This window comes from Entelurus aequoreus, linkage group LG27 (genome assembly GCF_033978785.1).
Source record: "Entelurus aequoreus isolate RoL-2023_Sb linkage group LG27, RoL_Eaeq_v1.1, whole genome shotgun sequence".
Lineage (NCBI taxonomy): Eukaryota > Metazoa > Chordata > Actinopteri > Syngnathiformes > Syngnathidae > Entelurus > Entelurus aequoreus.
The window spans coordinates 21,311,644-21,333,213 of record NC_084757.1 but is presented as its reverse complement, the minus strand read 5'-3'; the positions used below and the strand labels follow the sequence as shown (position 1 = coordinate 21,333,213).

Genomic DNA, 21,570 nt, shown 5'->3' with positions numbered 1-21,570 from the left:
TATTATTTATATATATATATATATGTATATTATTATTTATTTATTTATATATGCACCTTATTGCTTTTTTATCCTGCACTACCATGAGCTTATGTAACAAAATGTTGTTCTTATCTGTGCTGTAAAGTTCAAATTTGAATGACAATAAAAAGGAAGTCTAAAGTTTAAAATATATGGCTTTTAATTTTTTGCGGCTCCAGACAGATTTGTTTTTTGTCATTTTGGTCCAATATGGCTCTTTCAACGTTCTGGGTTGGCGACCCCTGCTTTAGACGTTCAGTCTTTTTCAGTCCGACAAAATGGTAGTTTGAATAATCCGAGAAGTTGGGCTAATGCACACTACGAATGTGACGAGAAGGCTTCAAACTTTTGGTCAAAACACGTCTGTTTCTCAGTGTTGGAATATGAGCGAGCTGCAAGTGTGAGGGAGTGAGACACAAAGACGGTGATGACTGAGGCATCTAATCCAGGCGATGCCATTCTTATCAGGGTCCAGTGGATTAGAGTGAGCCTCTTCCTCACCACACAATCCTTCCCAGACAGACACTCTCCACGGCCCAAGGGCCCCCGATCGATAGGCCTGGGATTGATCTCTCTCTTTCTCACTTGTCCTGATTCACCTTTATTAAGGCTGCCATAGCCTTGCAGCATCTCCAAGCACCTTTAGTGGACAACAAATAGTGTAAATGATACCTTGATCTGTTTTATTTGGCATGAAAACAGAGCCAAAATTCTTGCCCGTAAGTTAACGTGCAGAGTGTGTTTTTTAACGCTGTGAACTCTCTGCGCGTGCGCGTTGAGTTGAGTTTGAGTTTATTTCGAACATGCAAGCATACAACATGATACACCACAATTTCCAGTTTCTCTTTTCAACATGTTCGAAAAGGAGCAGGAAGAAGCAGAGCTTATTTAATCCTACCCCTTTTCTTTTACATAACAGTTGCTAAAACTTTTGTTCACTTCCTGTTCTCAATTTATTCACAATATACTCCATAAGTAATCACAATAAAGATAAATAGATAAATAATAATTGGTGAAGTAAGTCATATTACATATAATGAGATAAGTAAGATTATTTTGAGAATGAAAGAATGAATGGATGGAATAAATCCAGCCTGTTTATCATGGTTCTTCTTCTTTGTACTTTGTAAACACTAAGTTTGAAGAGTTTCTTAAAGTGGATCATATTAGTACATTGTTTGATTGCTTTGCTTAATCCATTCCATAATTTAATTCCACATACTGATATACTGAAGGTCTTAAGTGTTGTACGCGCGTACAAATGTTTTAAATTACATTTTTCTCTAAGATTATATTTCTCCTCTTTTTTTGAGAAGAATTGTTGTAAATTCTTGGGTAGCAGGTTATAATTTGCTTTATGTATAATTTTTGCTGTTTGCAAATTCACTATGTCATGGAATTTCAGTATTTTTGATTCAATAAATGCGTAAACTCATATCGAACGCCTGCAAAGTCATTTTATACTTAAGCGGTCATTCTTTACCCTCGCATGGCGTTTGCTTTTTTGCGTCTTTCTCTACGCCAGGAGTATCAAACGTACGGCCCGAGGGCCGACTCAGACCCGCCAACAGGTTTTATACGGCCCGCGGGGTAAATTTGCTAAGTATAAAAATGAACCTGAAATTTCTGAATGAAAGAAACAACTGTTCTGAATTTGTCCACTGGATGTCGCAATAGCAATTCTTTGTATTTTTGTAGATGATGCTACATATGTACAAAATAAACCACATGTTAGTACATCAGTCGAGAAAAAATATAAAACTACATAAATAACATACTGTAATTCGATTTTTTGATATCATTTTTTAATCTTGATAGATTGAAAATTAACACCAATGAGTTGACTGATGAACATTATCATATAATTTATTCAGAAAATATAAATAACGACAAATAAAGTATGTATACTATTAACCGCAACAGGTAATTGTAAAAAAAAACCAAAAATGATAAATGGTAAATGGGTTATACTTGTATAGCGCTTTTCTACCTTCAAGGTACTCAAAGCGCTTTGACAGTATTTCCACATTCACCCATTCACACACTGATGGAGGGAGCTGCCATGCAAGGCGCTACCAGCACCCATCAGGAGCAAGGGTGAAGTGTCTTGCCCAAGGACACAACGGACGTGACTAGGATGGTAGAAGGTGGGGAAAAAAAAAAAACATTATGATTTGTACAATTTCAGAATGTGCTTGTTCTATATTTAAACAAAGAAAACAATCTGAAGTTGTCTTTATTTTTAAGTTATCGTGCCGTGATTTTACCAGTCCGGCCCACTTGGGACTAGATTTTTCTCCATGTGGCCCCAGATCTAAAAGGAGTTTGACGTTCCACTTGTTTGGCCCTTGGGTGCAGGTATTGAATAGAAGGCCAAGCAACTTCCCTTCTGATTGGTCAATTCAATTCGAACGCCTGCGGTCTCCCACATTGCAAGCGCACACAGGGTCCACACAACAGCAAAACGAGGCCTTTACGCGCAAGGTTTTTGGCACTGTTTTGATGGCATTGTTTTACTGCATATGAAATCGAGGATTTGCACGATGCCAACCTTCTCTTTCTTGTCTTCTCCTCTACAGATGACACGCCCCATCCAGGTGAAACCGGCTGACAGTGAAAGCCGTGGAGGTAAGCTCCTTCTTTTTACCTTCTGTTTTCCTTGGTATGTGGTATTTGGTAGTTTTGCGTGGGTGTTCGTTGGTCTCCCACACTTACAAATAAGCACCAAGACACTTGATTTCCACGTTGTTTTTGTTTGTTTGTTTGGATATGCAATACAAGTCCCTTACACCAGCTTGTTATACTTTTTAATGATCATTATTGGACTCCTGAAGGCTCCCCACCACACCAAAACATACACCCACTAAGTTATCTGTTTACATGCACTAAAAACAAATGTTTGACTTATTGTGGTTGAAACGAGTTTCTTCTTTCTTTCTTTCTTTCTTGTTTTAGTTTATTTTGAGCATGACCACACTTACATTATAATACGTCACACAATGTCATATAATTTCTCTTTACATCATGTCCGAAAAGGAGTAAGAAGAAGCGAAGCTTATTTAATCCTACCCCTTTCCCACTTCAGAGTGTTTACAAATACATACGTTCATTTACGTCTTTTTGTAACACAATTACATCAGTGAATGATTAATACAGCAGTTCTTGTAATAGATAATTAAGTCAGTCATTAACATACTGAGATGAAGAATATCCCATTTTCAATAAGGTTGAAGGTAATTCTCATGATTCTTCTTCTTTGTGCTTTGTAAGCACTTTTAATTTGAACAACCCCTTAAACTGGATCATATCAGTACATTGTTTAACTTCTTTACTTAGTCCATTCCATAGTTTAATTACACATACTGATATGCTAAAGGTTTTTAGTGTTGTACGAGCATACAAAGTTAGTTTTATTTCTCCTCATTAGTTGAGAAGAATTGTTGTACATTCTCAGGTAGCAGGTTATAGTTTGCTTTGTACATCATTTTAGCTGTTTGCAATTTTACCAAATCATTGAACTTCAATATTTTTGACTCAATAAATAAAGGGTTTGAATGTTCTCTATATCCAACATTATGTATTATTCTAACTGATCTTTTTTGTAACACGGTTAATGAATGAAGTGCACATTTGTAGTTGTTACCCCATATTGCTACACAATAACTCAGATATGGTAACACTAGTGAGCAGTAGAGAATATGAGGTGATTTTTGGTCCAGGACATATTTTGCTTTGTTCATTATTGAAATGTTTCTTGCCACCTTATGTTGTATATTTTTTATATGAGATTTCCATTGAATTTTACCATCTATTTTTACACCCAAAAATCTAGTTTATTTTACCCTTTCAATGTCTACTCCGTCTATCTGTATTTGTGTTTGACTTTCTCTTCTACTGTTACCAAATAGTATTATTTTAGTTTTACTGAGGTTCAAAATATAGTCTGTTTTTGTCAAACCATCTTTTTAATTTGTTCATTTCCTCTGTTATTATTTGTATTAGTTTCTGTGTGTTCTCTCCTAAACAGAAAGCAGTCGTGTCATCTTCAAATAAAAGTAACTTTAAGTCCTTTGTAACTTTACAAATGTCGTTTATTAGTTTTGTTTTAAACTTGTAAAAACCCTATTAAAGTTTGAATGTTTATATCTTAGTTTTTACATGTTTATGTCTCAGTTTCATCCATAATGTATTTTTATTTTTTTTATTAAGCGTTCGAACCGGTGGTGTCATTAGCCTTTTCAGGGTGAGCTAAAGGCTCCCTAAAATATTTTTTAAATCACCCCAAATTATGTGATGTCATTTTATTTCAGGTTTAAGTTCAGGTTTTATTTTTTCATGTTGTTTTTTTTTCATGAAAATAGTGCTGGTAAATGTAACATAAAGTAGCCATAATGTGAATTTTAATAATTGTATAACCTATAACCATTATTGACCTAAACATGATTACAAATTTGTCATATTTCCCTTTACGCCATTGTCTCATGTACAAATTAGTTGATTTATGTATGCATACAATTAACGGACAATGATAATTACAATATTACATCACTACATCATAACAATTATTATAAGTGCATTTACTCGGAATTACCGTAATTTCCGAACTATAAGCCGCTACTTTTCCCCCTCGTTCTGGTCCCTGCGGCTTATACAAGGGTGCGGCTTATTTACGGCCTGTTCTTCTCCGACACCGACGAAGAGGATTTCGGTGGTTTTAGTACGCAGGAGGAAGACGATGACACAATGATTAAAGACTGACTTTTCATATACCGGTAGGCTGGTTATTTTGATAACGTACAGGTGAGCACTTTGTATTACTTTGCACCGTTGTATTATTTGTACTCTGCACGAATGCTGTTCGCCATGTCAAAGATGTGAAAGTTTGATTGAATGATTGAAAGATTTATAGTTAATATATGGGACGCTTTGCGTTCCCAAACAGTCATCTCTGTCCCGACAATCCCCTCCGTGGTAGCAGGAACCCCTATATACTACGCTAATTACACATCAAAACCCTGCGGCTTATAGTCGGGTGCGGCTTATATATGGAGCAATCTGTATTTTCCCCTAAATTTAGCTGGTGCGGCTTATAGTAAGGTGCGGCTTATAGTCCAGAAATTACGGTAAGCCTCATCTGTCTTTAGAAACTCTGTTTTGAGCTTTAATCAAGGTTCCTTGAACGCATCACTGTTATATGTGCTATGAGATGCAAAAGTGAAACTTAAATACGACTTTGTCCGATACTGCCACTAATAGATTTATTATATTTTTTTACCTTTCTTCTGTCACCTTGGCGCTGTGGTTGAAAGCAAAAATGCGAGCTTTGATGACATTATGACGTCTGTGTTAAGTGAACAGTGAACTTGTGAAGGGGTCGATGCTGGGTTTGCGCTACCAGGAGTCCATTTTACATTTTTACAAGGGGGTGCAGGTAGTGTTACACATTCCTCATTTTATTCAAACAACCATAAGATTTAACTTTGACAACAACATGTATTTTATCTCACTTTTTATGACATCTTATTTTGCAAGTGACATATTCAAATGAAAGAAAAACATCTTCAAATCTTTAAAAAAAAGCTTACAATCCGTGTACAACGGAGCCAATGGGGGTTCCTCTATTCCCTAGTTGTCCTGTTGCGGTATTTTTCTACATGGCAATGATAACAAAAAAAACCTGCACACACATTATAAGACCATGCAAACTCCTTACAGAGATTGTTACATGTGTCTTCTGATTGACGGTGACCAATTCAAGTTGAACCCCGTCCTCTCTTTCAAAAAGTCTGCTGGGATAGTCTCCAACTCACCTGTGACCCAGATAAGTTGCATTGAAACTAGTGTTGTCCCGATACCAATATTTTGGTACCGGTACCAAAATGTATTCCGAAACTTTTCGGTACTTTTCGATACTTTTCTGAATAAAGGGAACCACAAAAACATGCATTATTGGCTTTATTTTAATATAAAAAAATTAGGGATGTCGGATAAAGGCTTTTTGCCGATATCCGATATTCAGATATTGTCCAACTCTTAATTACCGATACCGATATCAAACGATACCGATATATACTGGTACAGTCGTGGAATTAACACATTATTATGCCTAATTTGGACAACCAGGTATGGTGAAGATAAGGTCCTTTTAAAAAAAATTAATACAATAAAATAAGATAAATAAATTAAAAACATTTTCTTGAATAAAAAATAAAGTAAAACAATATAAAAAGTTACATAGAAACTAGTAATTAATGAAAATTAGTCAAACTAACTGTTAAAGGTTAGTACTATTAGTGGACCAGCAGCACGCACAATCATGTGTGCTTACGGACTGTATACCTTGCAGACTGTATTGATATATATTGATATATAATGTAGGAACCAGAATATTAATAACAGAAAGAAACAACCCTTTTGTGTGAATGAGTGTGAATGGGGGAGGGAGGTTTTTTGGTTTGGTGCACTAACTGTAAGTGTATCTTGTGTTTTTTATGTAGATTTAATTTAAAAAATAAAAATAAAAAAATAAAAAAAACGATACCGATACCGATAATAAAAAAAACGATACCGATAATTTCCGATATTACATTTTAAAGCCGATATTGTCTTTTATTAGTAAGTAAACAAACAAAGGCTCCTAATTAGTCTGCTGACATATGCAGTAACATATTGTGTCATTTTCCATTCTATTATTTTCTCAAAATTATTAAGGACAAGTGGTAGAAAATGAATTATTAATCTACTTGTTCATTTACTGTTGATATATGCATACTTTCTATTTTAACATGTCCTATCTACACTTTTGTTAAAATGTAATAATCACTTATTCTTCTGTTGTTTGGATGCTTTGCATTAGTTTTGCATGATACCACAAATGTAGGTATCAATCCGATACCAAGTCGTTACAGGATCATACATTGGTCAGATCCAAAGACCTCATGTGTCCAGGGACATATTTACTGAGTTTATAAACATAATATACATTTAAAAAAACCAAAGAAGATTTTGTGATGCTAAAAAATATCGATGTTATCATACTAGTATCGACTAGATACTATCCTGTACTTGGTATCATTACAGTGGATGTTAGCTGTAGATCCACCAATGGCGTGTCTACGGTGTGTAGTGAAGCATGTTTAACTATTCCTCATCCTGCATGGTTGATACTTGTAAGAAACTTACTTTATTTGTCGCTATAGAGGCGAGGATTAGCGATTTAGAAGTAGCTAAGACATTGCAGACTGCGGATGGATTTTAGCCGCTAGCTAGCTAGCCATGTCTTAAAGCACCTCTTCCTGAGGCCGTTTCAGTGTTATAACTTCACCTTTATTGTTAGTTTTTAAGCCAAAATGCGTGTCTGTGTCTGCTTGTAAGTACTCCTTGATTGTGCGCTGCCGAACATGCTCGTCTGCTCGTAAACCAACAATGACACGACGAGGGGGGTGGGCGACTGGTACTTTTTAGAGGCGGTATAGTACTGAATACGATTCATTAGTATCGCGGTACTATACTAATACTGGTATACCGTCCAACCCTAATTGAAAGTGAAAAAAATAAGTAAAGAACTAGGATCTTTTCATCCCGATTTTATTGTCGTAAAGAATGACAGTTGCCCTTATTGCAGCGGTGTCAGTTTCCTGTCAGTGCCCCTTCCTGCTTGTCTCCTGCTGCCCATGCCAAGTGCATTATTGCAGCGCTGTGAATTAAATGGTGATTAAGCTCAATAGTGGAGTTACGGCCGTGCGAGGGGCCTAGTTAAAACCCCGCCGCTGCTCCAAACCTGAGAATAAACAGCGGAGAAGGGGGCGGAGGACTTGGAAGCGGGATCCTGCACGCACGCAGCTTGGCAAACAATCAATACATTTGCAGGGGTGCTCGCCAAGATCCTCATTACTCAGTCTTAATTCTGTTGCCTTTGATCGCGCCTGTTTTTTGTTTTTTTTGTAAGAATTGATTTACTCACAGGCGTGCATGCATGTTAATGGGATGAGAAGTTGAGAAACCGTCCTCATGTGTGGCACTTTTAACAGCACGTGTGTCGTATTATTTCAAGAAGGAACGGCATTTCCAAAAATGGGAAAGCAAGGGGAAAAATGCGGAAGCCGTGCCAAGTGCAAACAGCTGCCGCCTTGTACTTCTGAGGGTTTACCTCCAAACCTTTGGCCACATTTGGTGTGAATTAGAATGGCCAGCCGCTTGGCAGCCTGTCAAACGAGGCTTCAAAGGGCAAAGCCACCCGGTCGAGAGTCGCAAGAAAGGCCAATGGAGATCACAGGAGATCTTTCTTTCCTTGCTTGCTTCACTTCTGTCGCCACGTGGATATTTACTTATATGTGTATGTGGGCTCTGTACCGAGGATGTCGTTGTGGCTTGTACAGCCCTTTGAGACACTTGTGATTTAGGGCTGTATAAATAAACATTGATTGATTGATTGATTGATACTTATTTTATTTATGTATTTATTCGACAGGGACAATACAATTAAACATTGCTACTGTGAGAATGAGATATTTTTAAGTGTTCTTTTTAATCCATAGTCATGTTTAAAGCTGCTAGTATTTTCCCATGTAGTGTGTCTCTTCGTGATCTCCGTGCTAGTAAACTCTGTGTTTCACCTTGAGTGTCTATTGGGAGTATAATGTACTCCCTTTTTGTGGAGGAGACCTTATCAGTTTAGAACATGGGTGTCAAACTCTGGCCCGCCAGTCCAACGAGTGCTGGCCCAGTCACATAACATGTGCGGCTTCTGCACGCACATACAATTGAATGCAACGCATACTTGATCAACAGCGATACAGGTTACACTGAGGGTAGCCAAATAAAAAACTTTAACACGGTTAGAAATATACACCACACTGTGAATCCACACCAAACAAGAATGACAAACACATTTCGGTAGAACATCTGTACCGTAACACAACATAAACACAACAGAACAAATACCCAGAACCCTTTGCCGCACTAACTCTTCCGGGACGCTTTAACAGTGTTAAAGTTTTTTATACTGGCACCCTCAGTGTAACCTGTATCGCTGTTGATGAAGTACGCGTTGCATGCATTCACTCGTGTGTGCGTACAGAAGCCGCACATATCTTGTGACTGGGTCTGAACGATGTTAGAATGGATGAAAAGCGGACGTGACGATAGCTCGTAGAGTACGTTAAAGGCAGTGCATTTAAGGCACGCCCCCAAGACTGTGGTCCGGGTGGACGAGATATAATGAACACCTTCGTTCGATAATGAAGGTTGCCTCAGCTCAAAGCCTGAGCCCCGACATTAATGAACTAGCATCCAAGAAAAGATGCCAGATATCTGGCTTGGGCACATCAGATTAGATCAGTGTGTTGCAAACTGAGCAGTTTAAAGTCCTGAATGGTTTTTTTATTCATTATTTTATTTTCAAATGTATTAGCCTGTGGAAAAAGTTAATGTTGATATTTACCTCAGAAGGCTGCAAATAGAAAAGAGGCATTCCATTTTTATTTAAATTGTATTTGATATGCCATTGATATTTTTTAATTATTATTATTATTATTTGAAACTCGATTTTGCATGTCACTATAAAGTTATATAAGCCTTGCTTGTTCAATATCCAATGCAAAACTTGTTTGGGTCCCTATTAAAAGGTTAATTTGTTTAACCTTGGCCCGCGGCTTTGTTCAGTTTTACATTTTGGCCCACTCTGTATTTGAGTTTGACACCCCTGGTTTAGAACAATAAGGCTGTATTTATTTCTGAGCAGGAGGGGGCTGTTTTCATACTAAATAAGATGACACTTTCCGTTTGATTTCCAGACCGCTTCTTGATGCTGCTATTATCGCATTGTCAGGGCTGGTCTCCTAAAGCTTTAGTAAAACTTGGGAGTATTGCTATTCTGTCCTGGTGGTCCTTCTTACTCAACATATACTGTATGTCATCCGAAAGAATTTGGGATTGACCAGTGTGTTTTATTCCCTGAGAGGAAGACTGGTCGGACGCAACACTACTCATAGGTAGCCGATGTCAAAGTACACAAGTACGTCTAATTTGCAACCCTCGTCCCTGGTTAGGCTTTTAAAGAAAAGTTGAGAAAAGTGTAGAACACAAACAAAAAGATTAAGTACAAAATAAAAACACATTGAAAATAATTGGCCCCATTTGCTCACACTTCTGATTGTCCTTAAGCCACTTTTGAAGTGATGAGACAAGCCAAAGATTGATGTCCCTTATAGCGCCAATGAAGTGTCCACATTAACAGTGTCTACTTTGCAAGCAAGTTTTCCGTTTTAGAGTTCCTGTGACGCTCTGGTTGGTCAGCGTCACGGTTTCGGAAGGAGTGCTGGGGTCACATGGAGAGTAGCACATCTTAAAGTGGAGTCAAAGATGACCTTGTGAGTCATGTTTCCAAAAAGCCAGACACTCCAGTCCAGGAATACCTAACTAAGCACGAACCGGAAGAATTAATTAACTTCTGTGCACCTGTGCTGTGCACCTTTGGGGGGGACTCGAGGGAAGGACCCAGTCTGGCCTTCTTTCTCAGGGGCCACTCCTCTGCTCTGATATTCCTCAGTGCATGAAGTTATACTAATTAGTGTCTTAATCTCATTATGACCAGGGCAGTCCATAGCACCTTCATTAACCATTAAAAGGTCTTTCAAATTCAATCACACGTTTGTCCATAACGATGGAAAATGCCTGCCCCTCTTGAGACACCTGGAAGCATCCATTGTGATAATGATAAAACATATATTATATATATTACACTATATTACCAAAAGTATTTGGCCACCTGCCTTGACTCACATATGAACTTGAAGTGCCATCCCATTCCTAACCCATAGGGTTCAATATGATGTCGGTCCACCTTTTGCAGCTATTACAGCTTCAACTCTTCTGGGAAGGCTGTCCACAAGGTTGCGGAGTGTGTTTATAGGAATTGTACACCATTCTTCCAAAAGCGCATTGGTGAGGTCACACACATTTTCAGAAAGTGCTTGTTCTATTTTTAAACAAAGAAAACAATCTGAAATTGTCTTTATTTTTAAGTTACCATGCCGGGATTTTACCAGTCCGGCCCACTTGGGAGTAGATTTTTTCTCCATGTGGCTCCCGATCTAAAATTAGTTAGAGGACAAGAGTCTGACGGATAGATGGCGATGACAATTCTAAAATCCTTTGAGATTGAAAATCTCCTAGCAAATTCAAAAACACAGACCAAATGGCTTGAAGAAATCAACCATCAATCAATCAAAGTTTATTCATATAGCCCTAAATCGCAAGTGTCTCAAAGGGCTGCACAAGCCACAACGAGATCCTCGGCTCAGATCCCACATCAGGGTAAGAAAAAACTCAACCCAATAGGATACAACGAGAAACCTTGGAGGGACCGCAGATGTGGGGACCCCCCCACTCCCCCCTACCCCCAGGCAACCGGTGCAATGGACGTCGGGTGGCTGCGCCCGGGAATCATTTTTGGTGATTTAACCCCCAATTCCATCCCTTGATGCTTGAGTGTCAAGCATGGAGGTAATGGGTCCCATTTTTATAGTCTTTGGTATGACTCGGCCATGGTTTGAACTCACGACCTACCAATCTCAGGGTGGACACTCTAACCACTAGGCCACTGAGCAGGTGGGGGGTCTATTTAAAGCAGGGGTGGGCAATTAATTTTTACCGGGGCCGCATGAGCAACCCGAGCACTGCTGGAGGGCCACATCGACAATATTTCAATTAAATTTTGCTCAAAATTATTTTTGATATATACCGTAAGATAAATAATAATAGTAATAATGATAATTAATAATAATACTTTCATTTAACATAACTTAACTTTATACAAAAAGTACTGCTTTGGAAATCATTTGTACCCCTTTCAGAGATCACATTTAGTTCCCCTTAAACATCCTCATGTTGCACAATGAAATGTAAGCATAGGATGAAGTGTGCATTCCTGTAACTTTCTCTAGTAACAGCATTCCATGATTAATATAAATAAATTAACATTAATAATAAATGACAGTAGAATAAGCACACGTATGACTGAGGAGTCATAGTGTAACTTTGTTTGGTGTTTGAGTTGTCCGACTTTTTGTGTTGCCATAAACGCACCAGTGGCTTAGTGGTATGCGTGTTGGTGACAGATGACAAGTCTATTTTGGCCTGGTTTGTACGGCAGAAAATGAGTAGTTTTTCGAGATATTCGAAAAACTCATGTTTTTGGTGTGGTTATGGCCGAATATAAACAGTTTTGCTCAATAAAGTGATCGATATAATTCCTGTCCTCGAAGCATCTCAATAGACGTTACAATAATTGAACGGTGTTCAATTGAACGGTGTTGACGAACACCGTTAGGGCCGCTTGTTGTCACTGTCACTCAAAGTTGCATTGCAAAATTACACAGAATAAATGTGTTTATTTTGTTTAGAATTCAGATGGGATTTGATTTGGTGCGCGGCATATATTTGCTGTACGCAGAGGACGCTTGAGCAGTGCGCAATTGCGCAGGCGCGCACCTTAGAGGGAACGTTGCTTGGCAGTCCATGTCTTGTTGAAAACACGCCATTCGTCATCAACTTTTCTCTTTTTAGCGTCTCGGGTGTAAACCGTGCATCACTTGTCGCTGTGCACCTTCACTCACAGGTTACACCCGGACATAAACCCATAAATAACACTTTTCAAAATAAAAGCAGCACGGTTGTATTGCGCGCACGACATAGCTGTTTTTTCAACTTTATTTTGTAATTTGTGATTGCAGCTGTTCAACATTCACTCACAATCACACACGAGCATACGTCCACACGGAAGTAATGCAAATAACACTTTTTCAAAACAAAAGCAGCACCGTTGTATTGCACACTCGACATAGATACTTTTTTAAATGTATTTTGTAATTTATGATTGGCTTCACGCGGGCCGGACAGGGACGCACAAAGGGCCGGATGTGGCCCGCGGGCCGCAGAATGCCCAGGTCCGATTTAAAGGCTAGTGCAGGGGTCGGCAACCCAAAATGTTGAAAGAGCCATATTGGACCAAAAATGCAAAAACAAATCTGTCTGGAGCCGCAAAAAATTCAAAGCCATATTACATACAGATAGTGTGTCATGAGATATAAATTGAATTAAGAGGACTTAAAGGAAACTAAATGAGCTCAAATATAGCTACAAATGAGGCATAATGATGCAATATGTACATACAGCTGGCCTAAATAGCATGTTAGCATCGATTAGCTTGCAGTCATGCAGTGACCAAATATGTCTGATTAGCACTCCACACAAGTCAATAACATCAACAAAACTCACCTTTGTGCATTCACGCACATTAAAAGTTTGGTGGACAAAATGAGACGGAAAAAGAAGTGGCATAAAACACGTCCTAAAAAGTCGGAGAAAGTTATACATATAAACAAACTACGGTGAGTTCAAGGACCGCCAAAATTAGTAGGACAAAACGGCGCTCGCCAAATACTCGAATCAGTGAAGCATGTTTAATATAAGCAGTGTGCTTTATAACAATTAGGGAGGTTTGTGTCATGTTTGTCCTCCTACAGAAACCATATTAACACAAAAAAAATATATTTTTCCCCTCATCTTTTTCCATTTTTCATACATTTTTTAAAAAGCTCCAGAGAGCCACTAGGGCGGCGCTAAAGAGCCGCATGCGGCTCTAGAGCCGCGGGTTGCCGACCCCTGGGCTAGTGTATACAAATTAGTTAAATGCTTCTACTGAGGTAGCATCTCTAACTGTTACCGGGAGGGCATTCTAGAGTACTGGAGCCCAAATAAAAAACGCTCTACAGCACGCAGAAAAAGTGTGAGACAAAATGTTGTAGTCCCTGTATTTTTTATACAGGGACTGTTTTATACACCTGCTGGACTTCAGCATCTCCAGAAGGTCTCAGTATACAGTAAAAAGACCACACAGGTCTAAAAGTGTGCCTTATAAATGAAACGGCCAGTCTACGGGGCTTCAAACGGAAGCACTAGCGCCTGCTCTAGGATGAAAGTGAAATTCTTTGAACAAAGTCGCCCTGAATATTTCATCACCCGAGGACATTCCAATCCAAACAGAGCTGTTTTCGTCTGAGGGAGGTGGGGGGGGGGGATCCCCGTGGCATCCCCTTAATCTGACACCACCAAACAGTGCGGCACCGAATCCTCCGAGTGCTCCATCTCTTGTACACAATCAAGGGGGAAAATGTACACAAGAGTACATTCATCCAAACACTCTGTCAGCGCCTGCTGCTGCTTAACAAAGACACACTGTGAAATGAATATTAATGGCCAATCACCTACTTAATGTAGCAGAACAACAGCCCTTTCACGTTGAGCCGCCGGCGTCGGCAGATGACGCGCACCGTCGTTGGACGCCTCTCCGAGGGACGTCACAGGTGACGCTGCCAGAAGGCGGCAAGGTCTTTATTTCATTTTTTTTATCTCCTCACATGGACATGAGCGGGATTGATTTCCCATCGCACGTGGCGCTGACGCCTGCTGATGTTTCAATTTTCAAAAGGCTGTTCCGAGAACCTCCTCAGAGGGCTCGCCGTCCTCACACTTGAGGAATCAGCGTCCGCCGCTTTGATGCTTTCCTGTCACATTCGCTCCTCTTTCTTTTTATCAAATGGTCTTGTTTTCGGTGTGGCTGTCGCCTTCCGCAATGACTATTAGTAAGAAAATGACCTCCGCCGCAGAGGCAAACGTGTCAAGCCTGCTTTGACGAGAACACCGAGACCAAGGACACTTTCAAAAACTTTGCTACCTCGTGCATTTATTGGAGTGGATATAGTTCAATACCAGGGTAGTCCTTGAAGAACATCAGTTGAGGTATACTCGCTATTTTTAGTAGAGATGTCTGATAATGGCTTTTTTGCCGATATTCCGATATTGTCCAACTCTTAATTACCGATTCCGATATCAACCGATACATACAGACGTGGAATTAACACATTATTATGCCTAATTTTGTTGTGATGCCCCACTGGATGCATTAAACAATGTAACAATGTTTCCCAAAAATAAATCAACTGGAAAAAATGCCAACATGGCACTGCCATATTTATTATTGAAGTCACAAAGTGCATTCTTTTTTTTAACATGCCTCAAAACAGCAGCTTGGAATTTGGGACATGCTCTCCCTGAGAGAGCATGAGGAGGTTTAGGTGGGGGAGGGTAGGGGGGAAGCGGGGGGTGTATATTGTAGCGTCCCGGAAGAGTTAGTGCTGCAAGGGGTTCTGGGTATTTGTTCTGTTGTGTTCATGTTGTGTTACGGTGCGGATGTTCTCCCGAAATGTGTTTGTCATTCTTGTTTGGTGTGGGTTCACAGTGTGGCGCATATTTGTAACAGTGTTAAAGTTGTTTATACGGTCACCCTCAGTGTGACCTGTATGGCTGTTGACCAAATATGCGTGGCATTCACTTGTGTGTGTGAAAAGCCATAGGTATTATGTGATTTTGGCGCTCCGTACTTCTCCCTACGTCCGTGTACACAGCGGCGTTTTAAAAAGTCATACATTTTACTTTTTGAAACCCATACCGATTCTTTTGAAACCGATACCGATAATTTCCGATATTATATCCCTAGTTTTTAGGAATCTGCTGCAAAGATCCTCTATACAGCAAGAGTGCAGTGCTATTTTTAATGACCGATTGCAAAAAAAAAAAATGCCAGTCAGATAGTGGGAACAATGCTGTCTTTACAAATCTATTTAAAAAACAGGACTTATTACAAAAAAGGCTAGTCAAAGATCCTCTATGTGATGGGAGCACTGCGCTGTTTTTTTAAAGATTATGCTGCAAAAACCAAAGTCAAAGACCTCCTACTGTGTAATTAAAGTCCCAACGATAGTCGCACACCAGCTCAGTGGCCTTGTGGTTAGAGTGTCCGCCCTGGGACGGGGAGGTCGTGAGTTCAAACCCCAGCCAAGTCATACCAAAGACTATACAAATGGGACCCGTTTGGGTCCCTGCTTGGCACTCAGCATCAGTGGTTGGAATTGGGGTTTACATCACCAAATGATTCCCGAGTGCGGCGCACGTTGCTGCTCACTGCTCCCCTCAACTCCCAGGGGGGTGAACATGGGGATGGGTCAAATGCAGAGGACAAATTTCACCACACCTAGTGTGTGTGCGACTATCGTTGGAACTTTAACTTTAACACACACACTAGGTGTGGTGAAATGATCCTCTGCATTTGACCCATCCCCATGTTCACCCCCTGGGAGGTGAGGGGAGCAGTGAGCAGCAGCGGTGGCCACGCTCGGGAGTCATTTTGGTGATTTTATCCCCAATTCCAACCCTTGATGCTGAGTGCCAAGCAGGGAGGCACTGGGTCCCATTTTTATAGTCTTTGGTATGGCTCGGCCGGGGTTTGAACTCACGACCTTCCAGTGTCAGGGCGGACACTCTAACCACAAGGCCACTCAGCAGTACAAAAATGCAAAGAAATGCCAGTCAAATCCCTCTGTATAGTGGGATATTTTTTCGGAATCTATTTCAAAACACTAGTAAACTATTCTTTAAATGACAGGATAAGTGTGCTGTTTTTCAGGACCTTTTACAAAAAAGGCTAGTCAAAGATCCTCTATGTGATGGGAGCACCACGCTGTTTTTTTAGATTATGCCGCAAAAACAAAAGTCAAAGACCCTCTACTCTACTACTCGCTACCTTTCCATCCTTACCCTTTCCATCTTTTGTAACTGAGCTACTGTGTGGAACAATTTCCTTTGTGGATCAATAAAGTTTGTCTAAGTCTAAGTTTGTCAAAGTGTGTATACCAGTGATTCCGGTTTGGCTGCAGGACCCACAATCACCCCTTAAAGGAGATCTATGATGATTTTAATCCACATTTAACATCATTTCTTATGGTATAAATCAGTGTTTCTGAACCATACGGCCCATTGTTGGGCTGCCAGCGTCCCTAGAGGGCCGATATAAATGTCTGTTTCTTTGCTGTGTGCCGTATGGGCCGCAACAATACTCAGTTGTAGAAGAAATCTCGACCTAAAGTCATAGAGAAGTTTCTTAAGCGCAAAAAATATGACTAAATTGGTGTCGCTGTATTTTTTCATTTGCACTTTAATTTTATTGACAGTTCAGTTAATACACATATTCATTCTGAGTTTAGTTGATTTATTTCAGCATAACATAGTTGCATGTAAATGTATTTTGCATCAGTTATTTATGAGTCCTTAATTATGCAAAATCTAAATCTTTGGGGATGATTTGAGATATGTTTTGAGTTAAGAGTTCCGTCGTAGAACCAATTAAGTTTGTAAGTTGAGGCACTACAGCAAGGGTCGGGAACCTTTTATGCTGAGAGCCATGAAAGCCAAATATTTTAAAAGGTATTTCCGTAAAAGCCATATAATACTTTTTTAACACTGAATACAACTAAATGCGTGCATTTTTAAGAAAGACCAACATTTGTAGAGTATAATAAGTTTCTTATTATTTTTAATAACATTGTTATTATGAAGCTAACCAATAATAAATAAAATACTTCTTGCCATTAAAGGCCTACTGAAACCCACTACTACTGACCACACAGTCTGATAGTTTATATATCAATGATGAAATCTTAACATTGCAACACATGCCAATACGGCCGGCTTAGATTAGTAAAGTGCAATTTTTAATTTCCCGCGAAATATCCTGCTGAAAACGTCTCGGTATGATGACGTTTGCGCGTGACGTCACGGACTGTAGCGGACATTTTGGGACAGCATTGTGGCCAGCTATTAAGTCGTCTGTTTTCATCGCAAAATTCCACAGTATTCTGGACATCTGTGTTGGTGAATCTTTTGCAATTTGTTTAATGAACAATGGAGACAGCAAAGAAGAAAGCAGTAGGTGGGAAGCGGTGTATTAGCGGCCGGCTGCAGCAAAACAAACACGTAGCCGGTGTTTCATTGTTTACATTCCCGAAAGATGACAGTCAAGCTTTACCATTGGCCTGTGGAGAACTGGGACAACAGAGACTCTTACCAGGAGGACTTTGAGTTGGATACGCGGTACCGTGAGTACGCAGCTGCGGCTTCCAAACATTTGATCGCTTGCCCGTACGTGCGTGCCGCTATGTGCATGTCACGTACGTAACTTTGGGGACCCTGAGGAAATATGTGCTGTATGAACTTTGCGGAGGTGAACGGTACTTTGGGCTGTGGTATAGAGTGTGTTGTGTGGGTGTTTGATTTGTATTGGCGGGTTATATGGACGGGAGGGGGGAGGTGTTTGTTATGCGGGATTCATTTGTGGCATATTAAATATAAGCCTGGTTGTGTTGTGGCTAATAGAGTATATATATGTCTTGTGTTTATTTACTGTTTTAGTCATTCCCAGCTGAATATCAGGTCCCACCCGCCTCTCACAGCATATTCCCTATCTGAATCGCTTCCACTGCCCTCTAGTCCTTCACTCTCACTTTCCTCATCCACGAATCTTTAATCCTCGCTCAAATTAATGGGGAAATTGTCGCTTTCTCGGTCCGAATCGCTCTCGCTGCTGGTGGCCATGATTGTAAACAATGTGCAGATGTGAGGAGCTCCACAACCTGTGACGTCACGCTACTTCCAGTACAGGTAAAGCTTTTTTATCAGCGACCGAAAGTTGCGAACTTTATCGTCGATGTTCTCTACTAAATACTTTCAGCAAAAATATGTCAATATCGCGAAATGATCAAGTATGACACATAGAATGGACCTGCTATCCCCGTTTAAATAGGAAAATCGCATTTCAGTAGGCCTTTAATGTGACTTCTTGAACAGGATGGATGGATTATAATGCATGAGAATGTTTTATATTTTAAATATTATTGTTAACACTGTGATTACGAGCGGAATTATTTATTACTTATTGTGTTAAACAATGTCAGCTAAGATTTATCTGAGAGCCAGATGCAGTCATCAAAAGAGCCACATCTGGCTCGAGAGCCATAGGTTCCCTACCCCTGTACGACAGTGTTCTAATGTATTACGGTTGCAAACAAACAACTGTGAAACGTTTATACACTTTCTTGTGGTATAAATCAGTGTTTCTGAACCATACGGCCGCTAAAAATGTATGTCTCTTTGCTGTGTGCCGTATGGGCCGCAACAATACTCAGTTGTAGAAGAAGTCTGGAGCTAAAGTCATAGAGAAGTTTCTTAAGCGCAAAAATTACGACTAAAGTGGTGTCGGTGTATTTTTTCATTTGCACTTTAAATTTTTTGACAGTTCAGTTAATAAACAAACATATGTATAACCTTGTGGTTAGAGTGCCCACCCTGAGACTGGGAGGTTGTGAGTTGAAACCCCGGCCGAGTCATACCAAAGACTACAAAAAATGGGACCCATTACCTCCCTGCTTGGCACTCAGCATCAAGGGTTGGAATTGGGGCCACCGCTGCTGCTCACTGCTCCCCTCACCTCCCAGGGGGTGAACAAGGGGATGGGTCAAATGCAGAGGACACATTTCACCACACCTAGTGTGTGTGGTGTGATCAGTGATACTTTAACTTTAACTTTTTTTTAACTTTTGGGACCCGACACATCAGTTAAGAATCCCTGCTCTATACAACAGTAGACCTTTGTTGATTTTAAGAACCTACTACAAAAATCATACGCAGGGATTGTGCTGTTTCTGAAATCTGTGGCAAAAGCGTTACTCGCCCAAGCTTCGAAGTAAAGTCGGCGAGCCGGTCTGCTGTCACCATTTGAATACCGTTGACATCATCAATCAATCAATCAAAGTTTATTTATATAGCCCTGAATCACAAGTGTCTCAAAGGGCTGCACAAGCCACAACAACATCCTCGGCTCAGATCCCACATAAGGGCAAGAAAAAAACTCAACCCAATTGGATACAGGGAGAAACCTTGGAGGGGACCGCAGATGTGTGGACCCCGGCCCTGGGCGATCGGTGCAATGGATGTCAAGTGGATCTAGTTAATAGTGTGAGAGTCCAGTCCATGGTGGGGCCAGCAGGAGATCATCTTGAGTGGAGACAAGTCAGCAACGCAGAGACGTCCCCAACTGATGCACAGATGAGTGGTCCACCCCGGGTCCCGACTTTGAACAGCTTGCGCAAAATCTGTGGCCACCTAATAACCTCTCCATGCAGGAGAGGGGGGCAGAGCAGAAAAGAGACGGCAGATCAACTGTTCTAAAAGGGGGGGTCTATTTAAAAGCTAGCGTATACAAATAAGTTTTAAGATGGGACTTAAATGCTTCTACTGAGGTAGCATCTCTAACTGTTACATTCCAGAGTACTGGAGCCCGAATAGAAAACGCTCTACAGCCCGCAGACTTTTTTTGGGCTCTGTGAATCACTAATAAGCCGGAGTTCTTAGAATGCAGATTTCTTGCCGGGACATATGGTACAATACAATCAGCAAGATAGGATGGAGCTAGACCAGTGGTTCTTAACCTTGTTGGAGGTACCGAACCCCACCAGTTTCATATGCGCATTCACCGAACCCTTCTTTAGTGAACAATAAAACAATTTTTTTTTTTCAAATTCAAGACAAAGTTATATGTTTTTGGTAACACTTTAGTATGGGGGACATATTCTAAGTAACAACGACTTAATTTAGAGTTATTTGGTTAGGGTTCGGGCCAGGGTTAGAGGGTTAGGGTTATAATAAGGCCAGGCTGATTAAGGCATTAATAAGTACTTAATAATGACTAGTTAAGAGCCAATATGTTACTAATTTGCATATTAATAAGCAACTTATTAATGGTGAATATGTTCCCCATACTAAAGTGTTACCATGTTTTTTTACTGGTGCACAAAATGAACCGTGCAAGAACATCACCTTGTTCAAACAACAAAACCAACACAGTGCATACACTCACAACAAATTACACACCTGCAAGTTGCAAATCAGTGTGACTTCTGCTGTTGCCGTATCCGTAATACGCCGATAGGGAAACGTTTTTATTTACACGATGAGTCGGGTGTGTCTTGACCTCCGCCGAACCCCTGAGCCCGACTCACCGAACCCCTAGGTTTCGATCGAACCCAGGTTAAGAACCACTGAGCTAGACCGTTTAGTATTTTATACGTAAGTAGTAAAACCTTAAAGTCACATCTTAAGTGCACAGGAAGCCAGTGCAGGTGAGCCAGTATAGGCGTAATATGATCAAACTTTCTTGTTCTTGTCAAAAGTCTAGCAGCCGCATTTTGTACCAACCGTTATCTTTTAATGCTAGACATAGAGAGGCCCGAAGATAGTTTGTTACAGTAATCGGGACGAGACTTAAATAGAACAAATTTTAGCGATATTACGGAGTTGAAAGAACGCCGTTTTAGTAACATCTTTTGTATCATCATTAGTATCATCTTTCTCTGACATGGGGATTAAACAGGAGCTAGAAACTAGTGAGGCAGGGGAGGCAAGTGAGGCAGTGCCTCACCTTGCCACCAGAGGGGTAAAACCTGAGATGTTCAAAAACGAAGTAATAAAATAAAATAAGTTTTAACATTTCTCTTTTGGTCTATGCTTTCTATGTGATTTTGGTGTGGTTCCTGTATATTATATTTAAAACAACAATGGCATTTGTATTAGAGTAAGCCAGCGTTAGTGGGTGTTTTT

At 40.1% G+C, this 21,570-nt stretch overlaps 1 protein-coding gene across 2 annotated transcripts in view; it reads left to right on the top strand.

The window, feature by feature from the left end:
• celf5a (cugbp, Elav-like family member 5a) overlaps window positions 1–21,570 on the top strand; it is a 685,925-nt gene that overhangs the window by 375,310 nt on the left and 289,045 nt on the right. For both annotated transcript variants that reach the window (XM_062038984.1, XM_062038983.1), the window contains exon 3: window positions 2,601–2,649. In XM_062038984.1, coding sequence (XP_061894968.1) covers window positions 2,601–2,649 — 49 coding nt within the window. The remainder of the gene's footprint in view (window positions 1–2,600; window positions 2,650–21,570) is intronic.